General features: G+C 40.7%; 1 protein-coding gene across 2 annotated transcripts in view; it reads right to left on the bottom strand.

The window, feature by feature from the left end:
• Window positions 1–16,431, bottom strand: part of angpt1 (angiopoietin 1) — an 89,348-nt gene that overhangs the window by 50,828 nt on the left and 22,089 nt on the right. For both annotated transcript variants that reach the window (XM_052093612.1, XM_052093613.1), the window contains exons 2-4: window positions 4,838–4,993; window positions 4,291–4,412; window positions 2,259–2,500 (exon numbers count right to left, since the gene is read on the bottom strand). In XM_052093612.1, coding sequence (XP_051949572.1) covers window positions 2,259–2,500; window positions 4,291–4,412; window positions 4,838–4,993 — 520 coding nt within the window. The remainder of the gene's footprint in view (window positions 1–2,258; window positions 2,501–4,290; window positions 4,413–4,837; window positions 4,994–16,431) is intronic.

Below are 16,431 nucleotides of genomic sequence, written 5' to 3'. Positions count from 1 at the left end.
TGTTGACCTCTCTCATCAACAAGTAATTTCCATCCACAGAACTGCCACTCACTGGATGTTTTTTTTGTTTTTGACACCATTCGGAGTAAACTCTAGAGACTGTTGTGTGTGAAAATCACAGGAGATCAGCAGTTACAGAAATAATCAAACCAGCCCATCTGGCACCAACAATCATGCCATGGCTAAAATCACTGAGATCAAATTTGTTCCACATTCGGATGGTTAATATGAACATTAAATGAAGCTCCTGACCCATATCTGCATGATTTTATGCCCTACACTGCTGCCACATGATTGGCTGATTAGATAATTGCATGGATGATTGTTGGTGCCAGATGGGCTGGTCTGAGTATTTCTATAACTGCTGATCTCCTGGGATTTTCACACACAACAGTCCCAAGAATTTACTCCGAATGGTGCCAAAAACAAACAAATAAACACCCAGTGAGGGGCAGTTCTGCAGAAGGAAACACCTTGTTGATGAGAGAGGTCAACATAGATTGGCCAGACTGGTTTGAGTTGACAAAGTCTACGGTAACTCAGAAAAACACCCTGTACAATTGTGGTGAGAAGAATAGTATTGTTGGTTTCAAGTCCACTTTAGTTGAGTCGAGTCCGAGTCCAAAAGGGGCCGAGTCAGACTCAAGACTGAGTCCATAACAGGCAGAGTCCGAGTAGAATCCGAATGAATCGGTTCAAGAATGTGAATTAAAATTATTACCGTAAACTCAACATCAATATTTTAAGCTTATTTTAACCTTCACAACTAAAAAAAGCAATTTGTCCTGCTGAACAAATGTCAAAGTGGTTTCAGAATGAAAGCATATGCTTTAGGTATATGAACACAAAACTTCAACACACTTCTTATTGCGTTCTGTTGACTTTTCAACTATTTGTTGCTTTTCCCCTCCACTCAAACATACACCAAAGAAAGTGAAAGCTGCATTAGTCATTACAACCAGAGTTATTATTATTATTTAAAATTTTAATTTAGTTTTTATTTCTACTTAATTTTGAATTTGTCCATTCAATTTATTTTAGTTTTATCTAAAATTATGTGTGAAATACATTTAATTTAATTTAATACATTTTATGTGTTTAATAAATTTAACAAATGGTACTATTAAAACATTTAATAATGCCCATAAAACGAAATACAACAACATACAATAAAAACAGAAAAGATCAGATACCATTAAAAAAATATTGATATACTACAGTACTACACTTCACACTTTTCAGTCCTCCTGCTGTGTCCAGGTGTACATAACTTCCCTAAAGTCAAGTTCAACTTTTTGACAAACTCACTTTAGGCTGATGTTTCTTTTCCCATATTTAGTATGGATAATTTTATTTTGTCTCGATATAACATCTTTAGTTAGAAATGACTTTGTGATCTCATTGTACGCTTCATAACAATCATGAGTCTCATGGAATATTTTATTAGTCTTCTGAGTTATACTTTTGCATTCTTATGAAGCTTGAGGTTGTCACCATAAACTTCTATTGTATGAAATCACTGAGCACACATTTTTTTATCATAATTTCTCCCTTTGTCTTAAGAAAAAGAAAGTAAGTTATACAGGGTTATAAAAACACAGGGGTGTGTAAACAATGACTGTATTAAAATATCTGGGTGAACTAATCCTTTAAGTACACAACGTTTCATTATCATTCTATACATAAAAGTTTGCAATACACTGTGTGGTCAGGCCATGTGCCAGAGCAAAGATTTATTAATACAGAAATTAGGTCAGTCTAACCTAATCTTTGGGCACCATGGTAGATTTGTTAGTTTAGTTTTTAGGTACATGTCAAACAATAAAATGTACATCAGGTGTTCTGTGTCTACATGCATGTCCCAGGGTTATTGCTGTTTGGGTTATTTTTTTTATTTGTCCTTTCAGTTTAGTTTAGTTTCATTAGTTTTCTCTCTGTGATTGTTAGTTTTTAGTTAGTTTTATTTATTTTGTTGGTGTTTTCTAGTTTAATTTTAGCTTTAGTTTAACATTTTAACACATACTGTAATAAAAGAAAATAATAAATAATTAATTTGGGGCCATTACATTTTATTTTAGTTCGTTTTTGAGTCATGAAAATGTATTTATTTAATTTAGTTTGAGTTTTTCTAATAATGTTATTTCTTATTTTTATAATTTTTTTATTTAACTTTAAATTTTGTAAACAATAATAACACAGGCAGGTCCATATCTAATGATTTAATTCTAATGAAAAATTTACATTTGATCTGTGCTTACATGCTGTAACTTCATCCTTGGCACAGAGGCTAAGCAGGCTGCGTACATTGTCCATCAGTTCTTGCTGTTGTCTCTGCAGAGCAGTGCTGTTACTGGTCGCTCGACTCAGCTGAGACTCCAGCTCTCGAATCACTGCACTCTGCCTGCTGACCAGAGTCTGAAGACTGCTCTTCTCCTCCCGCAGGGCCTCCAACTCCTCTCTGTGCCTGTCCTCCATCTCCTGCATTTTGAACTCAAGAAACCTGGGCAGGAATGAGATGGATAGGGAAAAACTGTGAAACAGTGATTTTAAAATGTGTTGTTTTTATTGTAGTTTTGTAATGAAATAAATTAATATGTTGGCACAATTACATTTTTGTCTACAAAACTAATTAAAAAAATGTCAGCATACGCCTTCAGATCAAAAGGTTTTTAAGATCATGAGAAACATTTCAGTCGAGTGACCCTACACTTTTGAACAGGTGAATATATATGCACAGTAGCATATCATATTGCATAATTTGTAAGTGTAGATTCTAGGTAACAAAATGTCTTGTTTGAATCCTGTGGCGAGAAAGATAAATGGAATTGTTCACCCAAGAATGATAATTATCTCTAATTCTCTTCCTCACGCTTGACACATGTGCAGAGATCTGTACGAAGCGCAAGGAAGTGTAACCGAGCTTCAAATCATAATCGCGCCTTGGAGACTACAGATGGCAGTGTGCAGATTTATAGTGAAAAAGGAGTTACATTTTGGTTTGTTCTAACCCAAAACTGATTGTATCGCTTCAGAAGACATAGATAAAACCACTTGAGTTGTATGGATTACTTTTATGCTGCCTTTATTGTATGTTCTTCTTTGGAGCTTGGAAGTGTTGGACCACATTTACTTGCATTGTATGGATATCGTCATATCATATCGTCATCAAAAAAAGAAAGTCATATGAGTTTGAGTAAATTATCATTTTTGAGAGAACTATTTCTTTAATAACTCCTGCTCTAAAGTTTCACCTTAATGGTGCTGTATTTTTGTTTCAGTATTCACAGAGAAAACTAATAGACAGCTGTAATAAATATTGATTTTAATGTAGTCAATCTCCATAAATTACACACCATTAAAAACATTCATCATACAGCAGTGGGGATTACAGTAAGTCTAGAATGGATCCAGGCCTTACATTTTAACTGTACATCTTGGAAACCTGATGCACACTGGAGTGAATTCATTGACTTGTTTAAGTAAAATTAATTCCACAAAGAACTTAAAAGAATGCAAATTAATTTTGGTTGGAAAATAATTTTTAGTTATTTTTTTAGTTTTAAATATGAACTAAATATGAATGTCTGTCTGCTTTTTCAACAGCAGTTGGCCTAGAATTTCACTGGGAAATAAACTCCTTGTTTTGACAGTGAGAAAGAGACAAGTCCCATCAGACCAATCAATACACTGAAAATTGGAAGGCGTTCTAAAAGTTATGCATTGCAAAATCATTGCAAACATGAGAGACTTCATCTGTTCATCTTCATAAGGGACTGAGTTTAACGGCGGGGCAGAAGACATCACTCACATCTTGGCAAGTTTCATTGCATTGCACTGCATGGAACCATGTTAAAGTCTGAGAGCTCATCATGTGTCAAGAATTGAAAATCATTTAGTGTAATGACCTGTATTGTGGATTTGGCTAAAGATGTTTCTTTTCCAAAAAATCACAAGCAAGTAGGATTTAATTGTCTGTATTGGCAGATTAAATTTCAGCACATTGAGACAACTTAAGCACAGTCACTACTGTATCTGAGAACTGTGTTCAAATTGTGTTTGAGCTCTTGGAGGATTCTATCCTCATGCTGGAATAATTTATAATAATAATCCCCTAACTCACCCACCCACATCCTTTTTTGTTCTTATGGAGGGTCTCTTAACTGTAATAGGGGTCCAGGACCACCCAGGCCCCCTCAATTCAAACACTATCTGCAAAGTCTTTTTTTATGGCTCAGCTAAGCATTTTACTTCTTGTTTGTATTTGAGAGGTTGTGTTGTTTGGGGATTTACCCATTCTTGTCATGGATCTTGTTGATTTCATTGGTCTGAATCATGAGTTGTTTCTCTAGCTTGTTGGTGGATAGTGAATTCTCCAGCAGCTGAATTTCCAATCTTGATGTCTGATTTAAAACCTGAAAACAATAACATTTCTGTAAAAACACAGTAATCCTTCCGCAAAAACACAGACTTTAAAACCATTAAGTAAGTTCATCCTAACTGAGCAGAACCTCAGGAGAAGTCATAAACAGAATATAGCGAGCAACTGTTCCGCAGTACCATACGGTAGCACTTAGGAATGGTTATTCATTCAAGTCAACCTCTTATTTGACTAAGCAGCTAAAACTCAACTTCACTGTATACCTCTGTGTCTCATTAGAAAATACACAAGTCATAAAGACATTTAGGAACAAAAACATTAGTATGAGACTTAAAAAGAGACTGTACATCTAATGTGGCATTAGTGTTTTCTTGGAGTGTTAGGGGCCATATTAAAGGGATATGTGAAAAAAGTAGTTAGATTAATGGAGCATGCAATGAATCCTGGAAGTGATGATACCTGTGTCTCGACGTCGGTTAGCTTGCGTGTCTGCTCTGCGGTCTGAGAGAGAAGACTGGTGCCCATCTCCAACATTGCGGCTGTGTGATTGTGAACAGCATTCTGTTGTAACTGCACCATCTCTGTCGTCATGCTCTCTTTAATGTAGTTCTCAATCTGTGTTGAATGGGAAATATTCACATTGAAAGTAGTAAGTAAAAATTATAATAATTATAGGCAGTCTAAAGGAGCGTTCACACATAGAGTGACCGGAAGTCATGCATTTTCAGTGTGATTTGGTGATTTTAAGGACTTAATCGCTGCATGTGTGGATCACCCCCCACCCCCAAAAAGGATTTTGTAGTAACAAACCAACATGAAAGCATTTATTTTCAAAACGTGTTTTCCAGCAACATGAGAGACAGTGAGAACATTTACATGCACTTAAGAAAGCGGTTTATTCCAGGGTTTTTGCAAAAAGCAGCATTCTGAAATGTCATGTAAACGAGAACTCTGATGTAGAGAAAGCGGGATTAAGAGAAAGCAGTTTAACACATCAAGGTTTCTCCTGGAGGACGTGGCTTAATATGGTCATTTAAACACATAGGTGCCATTCTAACAGGTTTTTGAGGAGTGCTCGTGCGTAGAAAAGAGCAGAGAACAAATGACATAGGATGAAGCCTAACAACATATCAACACAGCAAAAGGAATTCAACATTTCTGGGAGTAAAGTAGGAAAAGCACATACAATATAAACTATACCGATATATAAAAAACCAGTGTAAAATATTGACGGTCCTTATGTAAGAGGGAAATCCCACTACTGCAGTGCAGTTCTACTGCATATCAGGATGGAAAGTTAAGGAAACATATACAGCAACAACTCTGGAATATCTGTAAATAATGTGAAGCAACGAAGAATAAAATTGTGAAGTCTTCCTCGGATACTATGATTGATTTTGCACAAGCATCACAGGGAAATTACATTGTTGTGAAGAAAGATGCTTACTGACTTAGCCGCATGGATACAGGAGTAAAGACGCCACTGCTTTCTCGCAGCAAGCCTCTTTCTGGTGTCCACGTAAATGTAGTCAGTGACTTTTAGCAAGGCAACAAAATAAAGACTTAACTTTATGATAATGAGCAGCAACGCATCGCATACATTTGGGAACCGAAAACTGGTAATTGTTCCAAACTGGTTCCATTTTTTGTAAAGTAACTTAACTGAATTGCATATCTTATTTATGTTGACATAATTGTATAAATGAAAAAAAAAGAAAAGAAAATATTGCATATCTTATTTATGTTGACATAATTGTATAAATGAAAAAAAAGAAAAGAAAATATATTGTAGTTGAAGCCATGCCCTTATCTTCTGATAATTGTTTATTTCCATAAAAAAATTATTCAATTTCAGAGATCTGTGCTTCTTCGTGACCTTGGAGTCACTGAAATAATCTACACTCCAGTAGCTGTTAAATCCATTCAGGGGTAAAACACCCTTAACTTGACAACTCTAACGGTCCTAAAGACACTTTAACACCCAGAGCACAGGGAGAGTTTGACAAACTTTTTAAGAGGCCAATAAAATAAAAGGAGATACCATTTGAGCACAAGGACACAGGAGTAATGAAACTCACTACAGATATGGCTTCCTTAAATTAAGAAGACCCTCTGCAGAGGAAGCCACAAGTTGACTCTTTCAAGAAAAAGGATATTTCCATGTTGGCATCATTTCAAAGGAATTTCTTATCTAAGGCAGAGCGGCTCAGTTTTAAACAAACTCAAACAGTGCCACAAAGCAACCGCTTGTAGAATTAGTCTTCAAGGTAGGTGGAAGCAGATGTAGGTCATTTGTTCTTAGAGGAAGAGATGAAGATATCAAGATACAAGGGACACTCAGGTTTATCATTAGTGCTTTCATGCTAATCTTCTAGCTGGAGAAATGACAAGCCCAGAACAAGATTACTTTTGTTGATGTAATCCCAAGAGATGTACACTAAATATTTCACAATTGGATCTTTGATCTTGGTTTCCTGTTGGCATCACTGCTGGTCACCAGGATGTTGGTTTACTGGTTAACCCATTAGGCTTCTTAGATACCTTATCTTAAGAAGAAAGAATTCCATGGTCAACCACCTTCACAAAAGACCATACTGGTTGACCAGCATTTTTTAGCTGGTGAACAGCATGGATATACTGGTCCACAAACTAGACTAGAATCAAACCAGCATAATCCAGGCTACACAAGATTGAAAATACATGCTAGTTTAAGATGGTCTTGTCAGCAGGGTTTCCAGTTACATCTGTTTTAAAATCTTGTTGCATTGGCTAAAATCCATAAATATTGGACAAAGTTCAGAAATGTATGCCCCACTCTTAACCTGTTTAACAAAGCAGTGAAATGCGACTGGTTCATGTGTACATCTGGACATGTCACCAAGTGAAATCTATACACACTGATGTGTGACGGAAAATATTTGTCTGCTAGACACTTGTGCAAATCTACAGTGACAACTGAGTCGCCCACTAAATTTTTTTCAAGATTCCAGCAGGCCATGTTGCTCCACATATTTCATCATAAGTGATCCCTTGTGAATCTATTGAAATGAACAGACAAAGCAAGATTTTAGAAATATCTACAGGGAGCAGAAATTTAACAGGCTTGTCCATGTCAGGATCCAGTCTATCAAACATGTCCTATTTAATTGCAATTCAAGGACCTGATTGACACCATGCTGTGGTTTAATGGATCTTAAACATACTTAAAAGAAATGTCAGTGAATAATTTTATTATATTTATAGCAACATTTGTCATTCTATAATGTTTGCTCTGTTTCATGTATTTCTAATCAAAATATGTTCTGTTGTTCTGTGTGATGTTGTTCAGTAACAAAGAGCCAAACTCAGCATGCAATGAAACCTGAATTAATTACTTGGCAAAGAGGAATGCATTTGTTGAGAAAATGGAAGGCGAGACCAAATTGGAGAAATCATCTGTAACTGCAAGGCTGGAGAGTAACAATCATTTGACTCTATCCTGAAGACAGAAATACAGGGGTGAGGTAAAGACTTTGGACCACTGAGACTTTGGACCACTAAGCAATAATTATTTGCAGTAATTCGTGCAAAAGGAGCCCTGACCAATTATTGAGTGCATAAATTTACATACTTTTCAGAAGGTCGACATTTCTGTATTATAAATTCTTTATTCTAATATTTTGAGATACTGTATTTTTTATTTCCATGAGCTGTAAGCCATATGCAATATTTCATTTTATGTGTAATGAATCTAGAATATATGAAAGTTCCACTTTTTGAATTAAATTCCGGAAATAATTCCACAATATAATTTTTTTTAAGATGCACCTGTACTTGCATTGCAAGATCATGGGTTAGATTCCAAGGGAAAACACATTGATTATAAAGCCACTTTATTTATAAAGTATCCTGGGAGGTGGATGCTAAACTCCTACAGTGGGGTCACTCATCCAAGTTCGCTTGCCATCCAATGGTGACTCGCACCCAAACACTCATTAGACAGCGATTCTGGTGTCCATCACTGGCGCAGGAGGACCCCAGTTTGTGTCACGTTTTTGGGCAGAATTCTGTCAACTGCTGGAGGCTAATGTGAGTTTGTCCTCAATTTGTCTGGGTTTCATTCCCACACAAATGGGCAAGTGGAACAGGCGAATCAGGATCTGGAAAAGGCCCTGTGCTCTGTGGCCTCCCGTAATCCGTTAACTGTCACAGCTCTGGTGAGTTTGCCGGTGTTATGGTATGTGTCCACTGGCACGGAAGAAATCCGCTCAAAGATGCTCTCACTGATAGAGAGCTGCCACTCTGTGGCGTGTTTGTAATACGTAAAGAGAGTGTGTGTTGTCTATCATTATTTTCATTGCACAAGCAATAATTTCATCTTCAATATGCGCGATAACAGTTGGAAAGATGCAAGATTCCTTGCGAGCGTGGCACTCCACTCCCCATAGGAATGAATTGAAAACACCTTCTCAGCTCTGCTCAAAATGCGCCAGTGGACATGTATGTTAGGGCTTAACAATTAATCTAGATAAAATCGAAATCGCAATATGACCCAGTGCGATTATGAGACTGTGAGTGCTGTGATTAATTAAATAAATGAATAGTCTAAATGCCTGCCTGCTGTGCACTGAGCGCATTACATTTAAATGCTCTCCAGAATAACTTTAATTGCATTTGTGTAGTTTCACATGTGGCTGCTAGAATTTACTATACAAATCGTATATAACCCCATGACACTGGGTTTTTGTGGACAGATGGGGAGATGAGAACCTTTTACTACATTAAAAGGCTGTTATCAACTCAACTACCAAAATAAAAGCTTCTGCCAAAAGAAAGGCTTGAGGATTTAACTGGACTGCACAGCAATGCAACAGGCAATTTAAGAAATTATAAATAAATAAATTACTATTAAATAATAACAATAATTATTATTATTATATAGTAATTTTATTTATTTAATATAATTTAATGTAATATTAATATTAAAGTTGTCTGGGTTTCAAAAAAATAATGCCGAAATGTAGGTGGACCCTTTTACAAACTGGACATAATATGGTACGTAGTGGACAGATGCAATGTTAATGTGATGTTCCCTTTACAAAAAGCTTCACTACGATGCTGCGCTGCTAAGCGCTACGGGGAACAACTCTAGCTGTGAACCGAACTGAAATAATGTGTGTAACACGTCAATGAACATTGACCGGAATTTATAGCCTCGGCTGATGTAATCATTAGATGCACCTGCGGCCAGGCTATAAATGGATACGTCACCAGGTGTCGTCAGAAACTCTTTTTTCAGAGCGATTCTGTTTCTGTGTGTTTCACAAACCCTGTAAAAACTTTCTTTCCTCTGGTAGGAGTTAGAATCAGTTAGGCAGTGTGCAGTGAACGTTGTTCTCTTTTCTCTTCTGTCTAGAAAATATTATATATATATATTTCTAAAAAGAAAGAAAAAAAGAGAGAATGACTGAAAGCCGCAAACGGTGCGTGTTCCCCTCTTCTCGCTCTATAGCTGAAGACGACACACATCAGTTTTTGCTCTGTTTGTTTGGGGGTAAGAGCACGCTGCAGGGTGGGTGCGAGCACTGCGACTTGCTTTAACAGGCAAAGTGCGTCGTGCTCGCCTCGCTTGCTTCAGCACTCACGAAAAATAAAAAAAAAGATAGTTTGTGGGGCTCTTGCATGGATTTGGCTGAGGAGCAAGAGACGGGTTGATCCCTTTCTCTCACTCTCTCCCCAAACCCAGCTGGTCCTTCACATGATCTCGAAGCGCGTTCCGACGCTTCTTTGGATCATGAGGTGGATCGCAATTCTCTTCCCGCCTCCGAGCTTTCCGTCCGCGATAGAAAATCTACGGAGGAATTGCTCGATGTCGTTACTCGTGCGGTTGCCAGATTGGACTGGCCACGCGAAAAAGAGACCCCCAAACACTCCAAATTAGGGGATAGATTTTATCTTCCAGTCTAAGAAAGGGAACGACTCATGGGTCCCTTCCCTTTCTTTGATAACCTCCATGAAGAGCATTTTCGCTAATGGAGGAACCCCTAAAAAAGAAAATAATAATAATAATAATATATATATACATATATATATATTTTCTTCCCGTGTTCACATACCCTCGACGTCATTATATTCGACTATCGTGGGTGCTGAGGCACGGGGGTATTCAGTGATGCCGCCGGTCGAAGAGAAGCTTGCGGGCTATCTCTCCCGGGCTCGGCATCATCACTTAGAAGCCCTTTCTCCCTCAAAGCCTTGTAGGACAACCTTCACTTTAGTGGGAAGGGCTTATCAAGCAGCAGGTCAGGCTGGTGCTGCTCTGCACACTATGCTGTTTTACAGGCGTACCAGGCTGACCTCCTGGACGACCTGAGTGTGGGTTCTGCGCTTGACGAGCAAGCCTCAGACCCGCCTCGGTCCTGACTGAAGGGAGGCTCAAAAGCAAAGCGTGGCGAGTCGTGCTCCTCCTCCCAGGGATTGGGGACAGTCTCGCCGCCCTCGCCAGCCCCTGAAGCAAGACCTCAGGACTATAAATTCTAGTAAGAGAAAACCCTGATGGTCTTGCGCCTAGATTAGGGGGTAGCTCCCCTCGGGACGGGGCGCGTGCTTCACTTCACCCCTCCCGGTAACCCCTAGAAGCCCCTCCATTCCCGCCACCTCTTGGTGTTTCGGGTTGCAGAGGCTTCCGTCAAAATTGGGTGTTTTCGCTGTTCCTGCATTTTATTCAGGACACGAAACACCCGACAACCCTTCAACAGGAAGTGTTAAAATATAATACCCATCTCAGAGATCCTGGCAGCGTGGAAACTTCTGCCAGATATATTCTTTTCTGTGGGTCTTATAAGGGCGTCAGGATTTAATTCACTCGCCTCATTTCCGTGTTTCAATGGCATGTTCTCACTACCGTGAACCGGATTTCTTTTTATGTAAAAACAAAAAAACCCTCAATCTCCTGGTTAATGGGGCCATGGTATGTGTTCCCCTTCCAGAGAGAGAGTTAGGTTATTACACTAAATACTTCCCGTTTCCCATGGAGGGTGAGGGGTGGCGTCTGGCTTAGATCTTAAAGCTTGAACTACCCGTGGGTGTTCAAGTCCAAGATGATGCCTGTCAAGACGGTCGTGTCTCAAGCCCTACAACTCGTTTGGCTGGTCACCATTGATCTTATGACGCACTTCTATACTTCATTTAGAAGTTCTGCCACAACATGGAAAGTTCCTGAGGTTCACTTCCGGGGGCAAAGTCTTCCTGGGTCAGGTTCTTTCACTCAGCCTAGCCCTTTTTACCCGCACATTCACAATGCATGATGTAGCGCTGGCTCCTTGCGACTCCGGGGCATCTGCATTCTGAATTATGTAGACGACTGGCTGATCCTAGCGCAGTTCCAGGAACTGGCAGTTCAGCACAGGAACATCGTCTTAGCTCATCTGTTTCTCTGGGGTTTAGGCTCAACGCCAAGAAAAGCGTCCTCTCTCCCACTTAGAACACTGTCTATCGGGGCATTGTATGGAGTTCAATCACAATGCGGGCACAACTGTCTCCTGCTAGGATTGAGTCCATTCAGATCACCCTGAGCAAAGTCAGGCTAGGTCAAGGTTGCACTGTTATCAGTATCAACGATTTCCAGGTCTCAGGGCGACCGCGTCCATGGTGATCCCTCTGGACCTTCTGCTAAAATGAGACCATTTTTGTTGTGGCCAAAAGCCAGGGGATTTCTTCCAAGGGCCAAAACCCCTAGGCTAAAAAGGGTTACGCGCCTCAGGCTTCGTTCCCTTTCTATGTGGTTCAGACCCCGGTTTTCTGCCTTGGGTCCCACTCTAGGTGCGTCTTGTTGTCGCAGACTGCTAATGACAGACGCCTCCCTGATGGGCGGGGTAGCGGCCTTAAGTGGTCGACCAGCTTAAGGGGATAGGAGGGTCGTCAGTTCGGTTGTCACAGTCACTGTCTCGGGTTGATGGCTGTATTTCTGGCCCTGAAATACCTCCTCCTGAGACTGCCATGTCTTGGTGCGGGTGGACAATACAGCGGTAGCCTCTTACATAAATCATCAAGGAGACCCACATTCTTGTCAGCTGTATTTCTGACACGTCGGATTCTCCTTAGGGCCCAGAGTAAGCTCCTGTCACTCAGGTCAGTTATATCCCTGGATGCCCGTATACGGGAGCAGTTTTATGGTCCAGACAGAAAATACCAACGGGGGAGTTAAGGACTCCACCCTAAGGTAGTAGTTGCCCAGAGTTCGCCAGCAAGGGTTTTTGCCTCTTACTGATAGCACCGCGCTGGCTGAACAGGGCTTGGTTCTCGGAGCTAATCTCTTCCCTCGACGGCTCGCCTTGGGCGATCTCAGGCACAGGGCAATATTTCATCCCTGCCCCGAATTGTGGAATCTTTCATGTTTGGCCCCTAAGTGTACCAACTGAGGGACACAGGGCTTTCTCCTGAGGTTATCGAGACCTTTTTAAATGCTGGGCTTTTTCCACTTGGAACAAGTTTGCGTGAGATCTTAGGGCAGAAGAGGACCTCTTCACCTCTATGAATAGCGCAATGTCTCCTCTACTTCTCCCTGAAATAACCCAGCCCCCTTGGGTCTGGACGTTAAGACAAATACATGACCCAGAATGCGTCTGTACGCATTTCTTTCCCCGGTTTCTCTGCTCCCGGGAGTCTTGGCGATGTTCACCAGCAAGGGTCTTGCCTCCTATTAATGGCGCTGCGCTGGCCGAACAGGATATGTTTCTCGGAGCTAATTTCTCTCCTCGACGGCTCGCCTTGGCGATTCCGAACAGGGACGACCTTCTCATCCTTGGCCCGAATTGTAAAACCTTTCATGTCTGGCCCCTAAGGGTACCAAATGAGGTTCACAGGGTTTTCTCTTGAGATTATCGAGACCATTTCAAGTGCTAGGGCTCCCTCCACTTGGAACTGATCTGGGTAGATTTTACAGGGCAGAAGAGGACCTCTTCGCCTCTGTTGATAGCGCAATGTCTCCTCTACTTCTCCCCGAGGCATCCTCATTATTGCCCGGGCCTACGAGTCGCGCGGTCAAGCTTCGCCAGTAGGTTTTAGGGCGCACTCTACCAGAGGGCTCTCCTCCTCTAAAACCTTGGCTAGAGGTCTCCCTCTGCAGCAAGTTTGTGATGCGGCAGGTTGTCCTCTCCGCACACATTCATTAGATTTTTATAGTTTGGATGTTTTGCTACTCCGGGCTCTTATGCCCTTGAGTCGACATCTCAAGCTCATGTCTGGACAAGTTTGTGATGCGGCAGGCTGGTCCTCTCCGCTCACATTCATCAGTTTTTATGACAAGTTTGTGTTGCGATAGGGTTCTCTTCGCACACATTCATCGAACTTTATGGGCTAGATGCTTTGCTACTCCGGACTCTTATGTCCTTGAGTCGACATCTCAGCCCATGCCTAAACAAGTTTGTGATGCGGCAGGCTGGTCCTCTCCGCTCACAATCATCAGTTTTTATGACAAGTTTGTGTTGCGATAGGGTTCTCTTCGCACACATTCATCGAACTTTATGGGTTAGATGCTTTGCTACTCCGGGCTCTTATGCCCTTGAGTCGACATCTCAGCTCATGCCTGAACAAGTTTGTGATGTGGCAGGCTGGTCCTCTCCGCACACATTCTTCAAAATTGAATGGTTTAGATGTTTATGCTACTCCGGGCTCTTATGCCCTTGAGTCGACATCTCAAGCTCATGTCTGAGACCTCTCGCGTTTTTGTGAGTAAACTGCACAACCGTAGGGGTCCAGACAGCCCCAAATGCGGCGGCGTGGGTATTGCGTTCCCCGTAGCGCTTAGCAGCGCTGCATCGTAGTGAAGCTTTTTGTAAAGGGAACGTCTCGGGTTACATGTGTAACTCTTGTTCTCTAAAAAAAGCGGAACGAGATGCTGCGCTGCTAAGCGCTACAGGCTTAAATAATTCATCAGGCTATTATTTAAATAATCACAATTAGATTTATTGAACAAATTGTTCAACACTAGAATATATAAAGCCAAAACTATATATCTGCATTATTATTATAAACTGAACTGAACGAAAAAGGGACAAAATACATAAACAAATTTATGTGCACACACCTGTTGTGAATCTGGCTTACATTTTGTGTGAGAACCTTTTCTGCTCACATGAGTACGCAACTTATTTGCAATTATTAGTAAATGAGACTCCCTGTTCCTAACTGAGACAGAATGAGGCCTGTCACCTGCATTTTGTCTCAAAGACGTATTCACACACATGAGTGAATTTCGTATAACCAAGTGTGATCAAACAGGACCCTGTTGAACCTGGTAGAGTTGCACCTGGGGGATTGGCTTACATCTCACAGCTGCCCACCAGCAGAGGGTCATGCCAAATGAGTCAAGGTCAGTCATATCAGTACTTAACAATCTGACCTGAGAGCAGTCACGTCTATATCAATATCACTATGCTGTTTAAGCAAGCCGAGTTTACTGGGTGACTTGTGGATTGATTGTGTTTATTTGCAAAGTGCAAAAACGTGAGAAGGTGAATGGGGCAGCTGTACTGAGTGATGTTCAAGAGACCAAAATTTAAGAGGTCAAAATGTTCCCTTAACCATTGCACCCAAATTACTGTTACACTTTTATTCTTGTATTTTCCATAGTACTGCACCTTCAAACTAACAGTCAAAAATTTGGACATTATTACTACTTTTTCACATTTTAGGATGCTTTCACTCTTGGTTCGATTGCTTGGTTCGAACCTGAGTTTGTTTCCTCCCCCTGCTGCTGCTGGTCTCAGTTCACATAATATTATTTAAATCCGAACCGAGGTCCACTTGCATCATCAACATGAGTACAAGTGGCAGCAGTTTGCCACTGTAACTAGGAAACAACTCAAGAAAACATCTGCTTCACTGTGTTATTAAAGTACCAAATGTGCCACCAAAACTTTACCACCAGAACGACCCTTGTGTTCGTCTGTCGCAGATGCATCGAATGTGCAATGTTGTGATAAAGTTAGAGTTTGTCTATCACGAGCCTGCGGATGCGTTTCAAGAGATGTGAAGAATGTGAGCTGCTCTCTGAAGGCAGGAATAAGAAATAAATTATACCATATAAATTGTTATTGGGTACCTACAAAGATGCAAATTACGTGTTATCACAAGTGGTTCACTTCCATGATTTGGTATAGTTGTGTTCATATCAGCAGCGAACCATACTGGAGTTCACATGAACCGTACCCCAGACCACATTTTCAAGTGGACTCAGGTGTGGTTCGTGGGTGTGCCCCCGAGTTTGGAAAACAGCATTCACATTATGCAAATGAATCAAATCACTAGTTGTGCATAAAAAATGCTAGGGTGAAAGCACCCTTAAGGCATACTTTGATTTTCCACATTCCGGTTCTGATCCGGTCGACCGCATTGCCTTTCAAATATACTGTTCTGACCCGAACCTGAGTGAATACGATTGCATTCGACTCATGCGCACTACAACTGCTTTGTGATACTCTTTCAGTACAGTCAACAGCAGGTGCATAACAAAGATTGTGAACGTGTCGAGAAAATCTGGGCCGCGCGGACTGTGCTGTTGATGAAATTTGCATCATGCATAATGTGCGCAGAGCTAACAACAAGGCAGGTAACTGAAGTATTCTTTAGTTTTTAGAATACCAGTACAGTAAAGTCATCAAAACTATAAAATACCACCAGGGCCAGCCAAGACTATGTTGGCACCCTAGTTGTGTCGTTCTTATCTCTACAGGATATTGTCTGCTCCTCTTCTTTGTGCCGCTTCCTGCCTTGTGTGCCTGATAATTTAGTTATTTTTTGCTCATGATGATGGAACTTATAGGCTTGCAGTGCCTTTACATACAAGCATAGTGCATATGGTAGTGGCATAAACAACAAGTTCATCATGATGCATCACATCATGTTAGCAGGCAGTGTTTATTCCAAAATGTCATGACAGTCAGGCCAGGATGCACAGCAAGTTTATTGTCATTAAAAGGATTTTTTTGTTGATGATGTTATTGTAACCATTTATCAGTACTGAAAATGTTTTCGTGGCACATTTTAACTCAACATGGGGTAGAGGGGAGCAC

The sequence above is a fragment of the Xyrauchen texanus genome, chromosome 26, assembly GCF_025860055.1.
Source record: "Xyrauchen texanus isolate HMW12.3.18 chromosome 26, RBS_HiC_50CHRs, whole genome shotgun sequence".
Lineage (NCBI taxonomy): Eukaryota > Metazoa > Chordata > Actinopteri > Cypriniformes > Catostomidae > Xyrauchen > Xyrauchen texanus.
Note: the sequence above shows the minus strand (reverse complement) of the source record. Positions and strands in the feature narration are given on the sequence as shown.